The 12,060-nt window shown below is 47.3% G+C and overlaps 1 protein-coding gene across 5 annotated transcripts in view; it reads right to left on the bottom strand.

Moving 5' to 3' along the window:
* Positions 1–12,060, bottom strand: part of iars1 (isoleucyl-tRNA synthetase 1) — a 130,209-nt gene that overhangs the window by 53,389 nt on the left and 64,760 nt on the right. For all 5 annotated transcript variants that reach the window (XR_005042214.1, XM_036973516.1, XM_036973518.1 and 2 more), the window contains one exon: positions 2,796–2,869. Coding sequence is in view for 4 of the 5 variants with exons in the window: in XM_036973516.1 (XP_036829411.1) it covers positions 2,796–2,869 (74 nt within the window). In the remaining variant the exon portion in view is untranslated. The remainder of the gene's footprint in view (positions 1–2,795; positions 2,870–12,060) is intronic.

The following is a 12,060-nucleotide window of genomic DNA, read 5'->3' as shown; positions in this document are numbered from 1 at the left end:
TTAATTAAAACACAATGGAAAGAGGATGGCTCAATGATAGCATTAAAGGGTGGTTCATTAGAGGGTGGTTCATTAGAGGGTGGTTCATTAGAGGGTGGTTCATTGGAGGGTGGTTCATTAGAGGATGGTTCATTGGAGGGTGGTTCATTGGAGGGTGGTTCATTGGAGGGTGGTTCATTAGAGGGTGGTTCATTAGAGGGTGGTTCATTAGAGGGTGGTTCATTAGAGGGTGGTTCATTGGAGGGTGGTTCATTAAAGGGTGGTTCATTAGAGGGTGGTTCATTAGAGGGTGGTTCATTAGAGGGTGGTTCATTGGAGGGTGGTTCATTAGAGGATGGTTCATTGGAGGGTGGTTCATTAGAGGATGGTTCATTGGAGGGTGGTTCATTAGAGGGTGGTTCATTGGAGGGTGGTTCATTAGAGGATGGTTCATTGGAGGGTGGTTCATTAGAGGATGGTTCATTGGAGGGTGGTTCATTAGAGGGTGGTTCATTAGAGGGTGGTTCATTAGAGGATGGTTCATTAGAGGGTGGTTCATTAGAGGGTGGTTCATTAGAGGGTGTTTCATTAGAGGGTGGTTCATTAGAGGGTGGTTCATTAGAGGGTGGTTCATTGGAGGGTGGTTCATTGGAGGGTGGTTCATTAGAGGGTGGTTCATTAGAGGGTGTTTCATTGGAGGGTGGTTCATTAGAGGGTGGTTCATTAAACAGGATGGTTCATTGCAGGGTGGTTCATTAGTGGATGGTTCATTAGAGGGTGGTTCATTAGAGGATGGTTCATTAGAGGATGGTTCCTTAGAGGGTGGTTCATTAGAGGGTGGTTCATTAGAGGATGGTTCATTAGAGGATGGTTCATTAGAGGATGGTTCATTAGAGGATGGTTCATTAGAGGATGGTTCATTAGAGGGTGGTTCATTAGAGGGTGGTTCATTAAACAGGATGGTTCATTGGAGGGTGGTTCATTAGTGGGTGGTTCATTAGAGGGTGGTTCATTAGAGGATGGTTCATTAGAGGGTGGTTCATTAGAGGGTGGTTCATTGGAGGGTGGTTCATTAGAGGATGGTTCATTGGAGGGTGGTTCATTAGAGGATGGTTCATTGGAGGGTGGTTCATTAGAGGGTGGTTCATTAGAGGGTGGTTCATTAGAGGGTGGTTCATTAGAGGGTGGTTCATTAGAGGGTGGTTCATTGGAGGGTGGTTCATTAAAGGGTGGTTCATTAGAGGGTGGTTCATTAGAGGGTGGTTCATTAGAGGGTGGTTCATTGGAGGGTGGTTCATTAGAGGATGGTTCATTGGAGGGTGGTTCATTAGAGGATGGTTCATTGGAGGGTGGTTCATTAGAGGGTGGTTCATTGGAGGGTGGTTCATTAGAGGATGGTTCATTGGAGGGTGGTTCATTAGAGGATGGTTCATTGGAGGGTGGTTCATTAGAGGGTGGTTCATTAGAGGGTGGTTCATTAGAGGATGGTTCATTAGAGGGTGGTTCATTAGAGGGTGGTTCATTAGAGGGTGTTTCATTAGAGGGTGGTTCATTAGAGGGTGGTTCATTAGAGGGTGGTTCATTGGAGGGTGGTTCATTAGAGGGTGGTTCATTGGAGGGTGGTTCATTAGAGGGTGGTTAATTAGAGGGTGTTTCATTGGAGGGTGGTTCATTAGAGGGTGGTTCATTAAACAGTGGTTCCTTAGAGGGTGGTTCATTAAACAGGATGGTTCATTGGAGGGTGGTTCATTAGAGGATGGTTCATTAAAGGGTGGTTCATTGGAGGATGGTTCATTGGAGGATGGTTCCTTAGAGGGTGGTTCATTAGAGGATGGTTCATTAGAGGATGGTTCCTTAGAGGGTGGTTCCTTAGAGGGTGGTTCATTAGAGGGTGGTTCATTAGAGGATGGTTCATTAGAGGGTGTTTCATTGGAGGGTGGTTCATTAGAGGGTGGTTCATTAGAGGGTGGTTCATTAGAGGGTGGTTCATTAGAGGGTGGTTCATTGGAGGGTGGTTCATTAGAGGGTGGTTCATTAGAGGGTGTTTCATTGGAGGGTGGTTCATTAGAGGGTGGTTCATTAAACAGTGGTTCCTTAGAGGGTGGTTCATTAAACAGGATGGTTCATTGGAGGGTGGTTCATTAGTGGGTGGTTCATTAGAGGGTGGTTCATTAGAGGATGGTTCATTAGAGGATGGTTCCTTAGAGGGTGGTTCATTAGAGGATGGTTCATTAGAGGATGGTTCATTAGAGGATGTTCATTAGAGGATGGTTCATTAGAGGATGGTTCATTAGAGGGTGGTTCATTAGAGGATGGTTCCTTAGAGGATGGTTCCTTAGAGGATGGTTCCTTAGAGGGTGGTTCATTAGAGGATAGTTCATTAGAGGATGATTCATTGGAGGATGGTTCATTGGAGGATGGTTCCTTAGAGGGTGGTTCATTGGAGGATGGTTCCTTAGAGGGTGGTTCATTAGAGGGTGGTTCATTAGAGGATGGTTCATTAGAGGATGGTTCATTAGAGGGTGGTTCCTTAGAGGGTGGTTCATTAGAGGGTGGTTCATTAGAGGGTGGTTCATTAGAGGGTGGTTCATTAGAGGGTGGTTCATTAGAGGGTGGTTCATTAGAGGGTGGTTCATTAGAGGATGGTTCATTAGAGGGTGGTTCATTAGAGGGTAATGACAGTGTATCAGTCATCCAGGATGACCTCCTGTTAGTGATCTGGTTCTGTTCCTGACCTTGTCTGTGTTGCGTCCAACCATCACTGTGTGTGTGTGTGTGTGTGTGTGTAAAATCGCTGCAGACGATCAGTGACTCACCTCTCCCGATGCAGATCAGTTACTTTCACTCCTGTCAACTCCTCCAGCTCAGCCATGGATCCTACACACACCACCTGGACACACACACACACACACACACACACACACACACGGTCAGCAACAGAGCAGTAGCCTCCATTCTGTCTTCCTGTAAATGACAGACAGCTGAAGATGGTGTGCAAACACGGTCGGTGTGTGTGTGTGTGTGTGTGCAAACACGGTCGGTGTGTGTGTGTGTGTGTGTGTGTAAACACAGTCGGTGTGTGTGTGTGTAAACACGGTCGGTGTGTGTGTGTGTAAACACGGTCGGTGTGTGTGTGTGTGTATGTATGTGTAAACACAGTCGGTGTGTGTGTATGTGTAAACACAGTCGGTGTGTGTGTGTAAACACAGTCGGTGTGTGTGTGTGTGTGTGTAAACACGGTCGGTGTGTGTGTGTGTGTAAGTAAACACGGTCAGTGTGTGTGTGTGTGTCGGTTAGGGATGTAGCAATTCACTGATACCCACCGGCCCCCTATTCAAATATTTACGCGCATCGGTGCGCAGGACCCCCCCCCCCCCCCCCCCCCCAAACCTGCCCAAAATGTAGCATGTATCAATCAAAATATCGATCCAAACGTCACGAAGATCTCCGGTTCACTAACTTTAGGTGAAATTACTTTCTACCCCTTTTCTGAAAATACCTCTCATCTTTTGATGACAAATGATGCTTCCTCTCGTTCAGTGTAGAACTATAAACACGTAACTCTGCTTTGACAGTCAACGATCTCAATGAAGTAATTTTTCACGCCAAACAACTCCAGCAAACATATCAGTAGGCTGGTCAGTTTTGTGTGCTAACCAAACGAGAACTATAGGAATATTCTCTCGCACCTTCAGCATTCAAATGACAATTTAGCTATTAAATGGTGACAGCCTACATTTGCCCCCCCCCCCCCCCCCCCCCACTCCCACCCACTAACCTGATAGAGGGGTCGTAGATACCCAGTTACCCTTACAGTGCCTTCAGAAGTCAGGCACTTCAGTATTTATACCCCTGGACTTATTACAACATGTTGTTGTGCTGCAGCCTGAATTTTTAAAATGGATTAAAAATATATTGTTTTTTTCTTCTCAACCATCTACACACAATACCCCACAATGACAAAGGGAAAACATGTTTCTACACATTTTTACAAGTTTATTGAAAATTAAATACAGAAATATCTAATATACATAAGTATTCAAACCCCTGACTCATGTTAGAATTATCTTTTGGCAGTGATTACAGCTGTGAGTCTTTCTGGGTAATTCTAAGAGCTGTGAGTCTTTCTGGGTAATTCTCTTAGAGCTGTGAGTCTTTCTGGGTAATTCTAAGAGCTGTGAGTCTTTCTGGGTAATTCTCTTAGAGCTGTGAGTCTTTCTGGGTAATTCTCTTAGAGCTGTGAGTCTTTCTGGGTAAGTCTAAGAGCTGTGAGTCTTTCTGGGTAAGTCTCTAAGAGCTGTGAGTCTTTCTGGGTAAGTCTCTAAGAGCTGTGAGTCTTTCTGGGTAAGTCTCTAAGAGCTGTGAGTCTTTCTGGGTAAGTCTCTAAGAGCTGTGAGTCTTTCTGGGTAAGTCTCTAAGAACTTTCCACACCTGAATTGTACAATTTATTGCACATGATTCTTTTAAAAATTCTTCAAGCTCCGTCAAGTTGGTTGTTGATCATTGCTAGAAGACATTTAAGTCTCGTCATAGATATTAAAACACTATTATTCCACACAGAGTACAGTCCACTCCATCTCTCTCCTCTCTGCCTCCCTCCATCCAGTACACTAGTACAGTACCCTAGTACAGTACCCTAGTACAGTCCACTCCATCGCTCTCCTCTCCGCCTCCCTCCATACAGTACACTAGTACAGTACCCTAGTACAGTCCACTCCATCGCTCTCCTCTCTGCCTCCCTCCATCCAGTACACTAGTACAGTACCCTAGTACAGTACCCTAGTACAGTCCACTCCATCGCTCTCCTCTCCGCCTCCCTCCATACAGTACACTAGTACAGTACCCTAGTACAGTCCACTCCATCTCTCTCCTCTCCGCCTCTCTCCATCCAGTACACTAGTACAGTACCCTAGTACAGTCCACTCCATCTCTCTCCTCTCCGCCTCCCTCCATCCAGTACACTAGTACAGTACCCTAGTACAGTCCACTCCATCGCTCTCCTCTCCGCCTCCCTCCATACAGTACACTAGTACAGTACCCTAGTACAGTCCACTCCATCTCTCTCCTCTCCGCCTCCCTCCATCCAGTACACTAGTACAGTCCACTCCATCTCTCTCCTCTCCGCCTCTCTCCATCCAGTACACTAGTACAGTCAAATCCATCTCTCTCCTCTCTGCCTCCCTCCATCCAGTACACTAGTACAGTACCCTAGTACAGTCCACTCCATCGCTCTCCTCTCTGCCTCCCTCCATACAGTACACTAGTACAGTACCCTAGTACAGTCCACTCCATCTCTCTCCTCTCCGCCTCTCTCCATCCAGTACACTAGTACAGTCCACTCCATCTCTCTCCTCTCCACCTCTCTCCATCCAGTACACTAGTACAGTCCCTAGTACAGTCCACTCCATCTCTCTCCTCTCCACCTCTCTCCATCCAGTACACTAGTACAGTCCACTCCATCTCTCTCCTCTCCACCTCTCTCCATCCAGTACACTAGTACAGTCCACTCCATCTCTCTCCTCTCCGCCTCCCTCCATCCAGTACACTAGTACAGTACCCTAGTACAGTCCACTCCATCGCTCTCCTCTCCGCCTCCCTCCATACAGTACACTAGTACAGTCCACTCCATCTCTCTCCTCTCTGCCTCCCTCCATCCAGTACACTAGTACAGTACCCTAGTACAGTCCACTCCATCTCTCTCCTCTCTGCCTCCCTCCATCCAGTACACTAGTACAGTACCCTAGTACAGTCCACTCCATCTCTCTCCTCTCCGCCTCTCTCCATCCAGTACACTAGTACAGTACCCTAGTACAGTCCACTCCATCTCTCTCCTCTCCACCTCCCTCCATCCAGTACACTAGTACAGTCCACTCCATCTCTCTCCTCTCTGTCTCCCTCCATCCAGTACACTAGTACAGTCCACTCCATCTCTCTCCTGTCTCCCTCCATCCAGTACACTAGTACAGTCAAATCCATCTCTCTCCTCTCTGTCTCCCTCCATCCAGTACACTAGTACAGTACACTAGTACAGTCCACTCCATCTCTCTCCTCTCCGCCTCTCTCCATCCAGTACACTAGTACAGTCCACTCCATCTCTCTCCTCTCCGCCTCTCTCCATCCAGTACACTAGTACAGTCCACTCCATCTCTCTCCTCTCCACCTCTCTCCATCCAGTACACTAGTACAGTCCACCATCTCTCTCCTCTCCGCCTCCCTCCATCCAGTACCCTAGTACAGTCCACTCCATCTCTCTCCTCTCCGCCTCTCTCCATCCAGTACACTAGTACAGTCCACTCCATCTCTCTCCTCTCCACCTCTCTCCATCCAGTACACTAGTACAGTCCACTCCATCTCTCTCCTCTCCGCCTCCCTCCATCCAGTACCCTAGTACAGTCCACTCCATCTCTCTCCTCTCCGCCTCCCTCCATCCAGTACACTAGTACAGTCAAATCCATCTCTCTCCTCTCTGCCTCCCTCCATCCAGTACACTAGTACAGTACCCTAGTACAGTCCACTCCATCTCTCTCCTCTCCACCTCTCTCCATCCAGTACACTAGTACAGTCCACTCCATCTCTCTCCTCTCCGCCTCCCTCCATCCAGTACACTAGTACAGTCCACTCCATCTCTCTCCTCTCCACCTCTCTCCATCCAGTACACTAGTACAGTCCACTCCATCTCTCTCCTCTCCGCCTCCCTCCATCCAGTACACTAGTACAGTCCACTCCATCTCTCTCCTCTCCCTCCATCCAGTACACTAGTACTGATGGGAAGTTTGTGAAGGGAAGTTTGTCTCTTTTACTGACTCGTTCAGTCAAAAGAACAAATCTTTAGACAAATTTTGTTAATTTGAGTCAGTAATGACTAGAGCACTCAGGGCCCCTACCCGGAGCACTCAGGACCCCCTAACGGAGCACGCAGGACCCCCTACCGGAGCACGCAGGACCCCCTACCGGAGCACGCAGGACCCCCTACCGGAGCACTCAGGACCCCCTACCGGAGCACTCAGGACCCCCTACTGGCGAACAATGAACTAAAAACTCAAGAGTAATTTTTCTACGAGCCTCTCGTTCTCGTCAAGTCGTTGATTCTACGGGCCTCTCGTTCTCGTTGATTCGACGAGCCTCTCGTTCTCGTTGATTCGACGAGCCTCTCGTTCTCGTGGTCGTTGATTCGACGAGCCTCTCGTTCTCGTGGTCGTTGATTCGACGAGCCTCTCGTTCCCGTGGTCGTTGACCGGCGCTGTCGTTTGAGACAGACATGTGAACGTGTGCTATATAAACAATGCACATTTGTTGATTGAGGTCGAGCTGTGGTCGCTACCGGAATAGATTGTGAAGGACTGTCGGAGGAATGCATTGCTTGACTGCCGTGAGGATGATAATCTCAGCGGTTGGAGAACAACCGTGTATGGTTTTGTTTCTAGAAAGCTGTGTCCATCATAACATTCAATAATCAATTAATTGCAGTCATTGTTGCATCACGCGATCAATTAAACATGGATTTTTCTTCTCTGGGCTCTGTGGTGGTGGTGGTGTGCTCTGTGGTGGTGGTGGTGGGCTCTGTGGTGGTGGTGTGCTCTGTGGTGGTAGTGTGCTCTGTGGTGGTAGTGTGCTCTGTGGTGGTAGTGGTGGGCTCTATATTGGTGTGGGCTCTGTGGTGGTGGTGTGCTCTGTGGTGGAGGGCTCTGTGGTGGTGGGTTCTGTATTGGTGGCGGTGGGCTCTATATTGGTGGTGGGCTCTATGACAGACCGTTGGTGGGATCTGTGGTGGGCTCTGTGGTGGTGGGTTCTGTATTGGTGGTGTGCTCTGTGGTGGAGGTGGTGGTGGGCTCTGTGGTGGAGGTAGTGGTGGGCTCTGTGGTGGTGGTGGGCTCTGGAGCCGGTGAGCCAGAGGAGCGTGTATTAATCCTGCTGTCTGACTCGCTATCAGGTCAAACGAAGGACTGAAATGAACGAGCAACTCAGAAAAAACAATCATGACTCTCGAGTCAATAAAGAGTCGTTCAAAAAGATCGAATCGTTCACGAACTGCACATCACTAACATGCACTCACCGGACAGTTTATTAGGTACACACATCTAGTGCTGGGTCAGAACGCCCCCTTTGTCCCCAGAACAGCCTGAATTATTCAGGGGATTTTACAAGGTGTTGGAAACGTTCTACAGGGTCCATGCTGACACGCTATATATGAGGTCAGAGGTCAGTGGCTGTACAGTAACACGCTATATATGAGGTCGGTGGCTGTACAGTTACATGCTATACATGAGGTCAGAGGTCAGTGGCTGTACAGTAACATTCTATACATGAGGTCAGAGGCTGTACAGTAACATTATATACATGAGGTCAGAGGCTGTACAGTAACATTCTATACGAGGTCAGAGGTCAGGCTCTGTGCTTCACAGATCTATCTGGGTTTTGACTGACTGACGATCTGAACTTGAGCACTGCGCATCACAAGAAGCCCCCCCCCAATCCCTCCTGCTGATTGGGCAACTTCTGCTAATGTTGTGTTGACAGAGTGAGGGACATGCTGTACATTAAAGACAGCTCCATGTATTGAGAAAGATGAGACGTTGAGGATTATAATAAAAACAGCTCTGACGTCATACAAGACAAAACACCTGTGTCAGGTGTCAGGTGAACTGTTGTGTCCTCACCTTTGGCCTAAATCAGTTACATCATAACTCTCCAAACGTGTCCCATTTTAATTTGTTAACCATATTTCTTATTTTATAAACATTTCATTGTATCTCTATCCATATAGGTCAATTCCCACGAGTCAAGGGTTAATGAGTGTTACACACGAAAGTGTCTATTTTTGAAAGGAGCTACGCAGTAGGCTAGATATCAGAAAAAGTATGCCAGACATTTCAAACGTTCCCAGCGAATGAGAAAACAGTCATGGAATTGAAATGAAGAGAATGAACAAGATGTATTAAAAGGCAACCACCTTGGGGCTAATTTAGCTGGCCGCCTACAGCACCACCGGGGCCACGGTGACACGGCTGGCCGCCAACAGCACCACCGGGGCCACGGTGACACGGCTGGCCGCCAACAGCACCACCGGGGCCACGGTGACACGGCTGGCCGCCAACAGCACCACCAGGGCCACGGTGACACGGCTGGCCGCCTACAGCACCACCGCAGCCACGGTGACACGGCATTCCGTGAGGAATATTCTGTGCACAAGACAAATTAACTTTGATTTGATCATCTGGCAGACAGATGATTAAAGCTCTGAGCTAACTGGCTGACAGATGATTAAAGCTCTGGGCTAGCTGGCAGACAGATTATTAAAGCTCTGAGCTAGCTGGCTGACAGATGATTAAAGCTCTGGGCTGGCTGGCAGACAGATTATTAAAGCTCTGAGCTGGCTGGCAGACAGATTATTAAAGCTCTGAGCTGGCTGGCAGACAGATGATTAAAGCTCTGAGCTGGCTGGCAGACAGATGATTAAAGCTCTGAGCTAGCTGGCAGACAGATGATTAAAGCTCTGGGCTGGCTGGCAGACAGATGATTAAAGCTCTGGGATGATTAAAGCTCTGAGCTGACTGGCTGACAGATGATTAAAGCTCTGGGCTAGCTGGCAGACAGATTATTAAAGCTCTGAGCTAACTGGCTGACAGATGATTAAAGCTCTGGGCTAGCTGGCCGACAGATTATTAAAGCTCTGAGCTGGCTGGCAGACAGATGGTTAATAAAGCTCAAGGCTGGCAGACAGATGGTTAATAAAGCTCAAGGCTGGCTGGCAGACAGATGGTTAATAAAGCACAAGGCTGGCAGACTGATTAATAAAGCTCAAGGCTAACTGGCAGACATATGGTTAATAAAGCTCAAGGCTGGCAGACATGGTTAATAAAGCTCAAGGCTGGCTGGCAGACAGATGGTTAATAAAGCTCAAGGCTGGCTGGCAGACAGATGGTTAATAAAGCTCAAGGCTGGCTGGCAGACAGATGGTTAATAAAGCTCAAGGCTGGCAGACAGATGGTTAATAAAGCTCAAGGCTGGCAGACAGATGATTAATAAAGCTCAAGGCTAGCTGGCAGACAGATGGTTAATAAAGCTCAAGGCTGGCTGGCAGACAGGTGTCTGTAATTCTGCTCCAATTCCAAACAAACTAAGGTAGTTGGCCCAGATACGAACAGTGTGTGTCGCATGACAGAGAGCTGAGGGAGAGAGAAAGTGGAGATGGGGGAGAGAGAGCTGAGAGGGAGACAAAGAGATTGAGTTCCCGGACCCTCCATCCATCTCTCTCTCTCGCCTCCATCCATTTCTCTCCTCTCCATCTCTCTCCTTTCCTCTCCGCCTCCCTCCCTCTCCTCTCTGCCTCCCTCCATCTCTCCTCTCTGCCTCCCTCCATCTCTCCTCTCTGCCTCCCTCCATCTCTCCTCCCTCCTCTCTGCCTCCCTCCATCTCTCTCCTCCCTCCATCTCTCTCCTCTCCACATCCCTCCATCTCTCTCCTCCCTCCATCTCTCCATCTCTCTCCTCTCCATCTCTCTCCTCTCTCCCTCCATTTCTCTCCTCTCTCCCTCCATCTCTCTCCTCTCTCCCTCCATCTCTCTCCTCTCTCCCTCCATCTCTCTCCTCTCTCCCTCCATCTCTCTCCTCTCTCCCTCCATCTCTCTCCTCTCTCCCTCCATCTCTCTCTCTCCCTCCATCTCTCTCCTCTCCTACCTGCGTGCCAAATTGAATCAAATGCTTTCTTGAAATCTACAAAACACGAGTAGATTTTGCCTTTGTTTTGGTTTACTTGTTTATCAATTAGAGTGTGGAGGGTGTAAATGTGGTCTGTTGAATGTGGTAGCAGAATCAGAATTAGTTAGGTAACATAGATAAGATGTTTTATCTTATTTATTGTCATTAGAATGTCTTCTTTTTGAATAATACTGTTGGCAGTTTGCAGTTACCCCTTCTCTGCTAGGGCTCAGTTACTTGGGGCCCAGAGAGGGGAGAGGTCAGGTCAGTCTTATCTGTGTCTGTAACTATTCCTAAACCATGTGAAGGGATGGCGTGATTAAAGGGGAACCAGTTAGGTGGCTCCACAATGTCTGTGTGCCAGTCACTCCTCTCTGTGATCTTGTCCAGGAGAGGTTGTATTTGAGATGGGAGTGTCTAGAATTGACAATTGATATATGCCATTGGACGAGGTAATGTTTTGGTCCTAAGTGGTACCAAGAATGAGATAAGAACTTTGTTTAGGAGACCAAACTGAACGATAATTTATAGCCAATGCTGTCTGGCTATGGGATACTCCTCTCTCAAGTAAAATTCTTCCTTTGTGCAGTTTTCCTAAGACCTGTGGTTTGTCATGTCGACTAGGTGGTGGATCTTTGCTATAAAGGTTGCCAAATCTCAGTTGCCATTATGTTGACACTCTCAGGGAATTCATTTATAGACACTGAATTGATCTGAGAGTCACAGGGCTATGGTGAAGCTCATATAATTAAAGATGGACTTTATAATATAACTCTGACTTGTGTGTGGTTTGCTCTCTCATGATTTGGTAATACAGGAAATTTCCGCGACATGTACGATCATTTTTTAGAAATCCAGTCTGGCTTCTGCTCAGGACGTTGTGTTCCTCAAGGAAATGATGTCGTCTGCTATTTATAATACTGCAGAGAATTTTCCCCAAGTTGCTGTTAACGCAAATTCCTCTAATTATTTGGGTCAAATTTGTCTCAATTTTTATTGATTGGTATGATCAATCCCTGGTTCCAAATATCAGGGAAAATACCTGCAGTGAGGATAATGTTGAAGAGTTTGAGTATAGCCAATTTGAATTTGTGGTCTGTATATTTGATAATTTCATTTAAAATCCCATCAGCACCACAGGCCTTTTTGGGTTGGAGAGGGCATAGTTTTTCCAATAATTCTTCTTCTGTAATTGGGGTATCCACAGGATTCTGATAGTCTTTGACTGCTGATTCAAGGATTTGTAATTTTTCTTGTATATCTTTTTGTTCTGGGCTCTTTGTTATATTGCTGTAGAGGTTTGCAAAGTGATTTCTCCACACATCCCTATTTTGGATAGCCAATTCCTCCTGATGAGGTTTGTTTCATTTATTCCAATTCTCCC

This window comes from Oncorhynchus mykiss, unplaced genomic scaffold (genome assembly GCF_013265735.2).
Source record: "Oncorhynchus mykiss isolate Arlee unplaced genomic scaffold, USDA_OmykA_1.1 un_scaffold_262, whole genome shotgun sequence".
In the NCBI taxonomy this organism is placed as follows: domain Eukaryota; kingdom Metazoa; phylum Chordata; class Actinopteri; order Salmoniformes; family Salmonidae; genus Oncorhynchus; species Oncorhynchus mykiss.
Note: the sequence above shows the minus strand (reverse complement) of the source record. Positions and strands in the feature narration are given on the sequence as shown.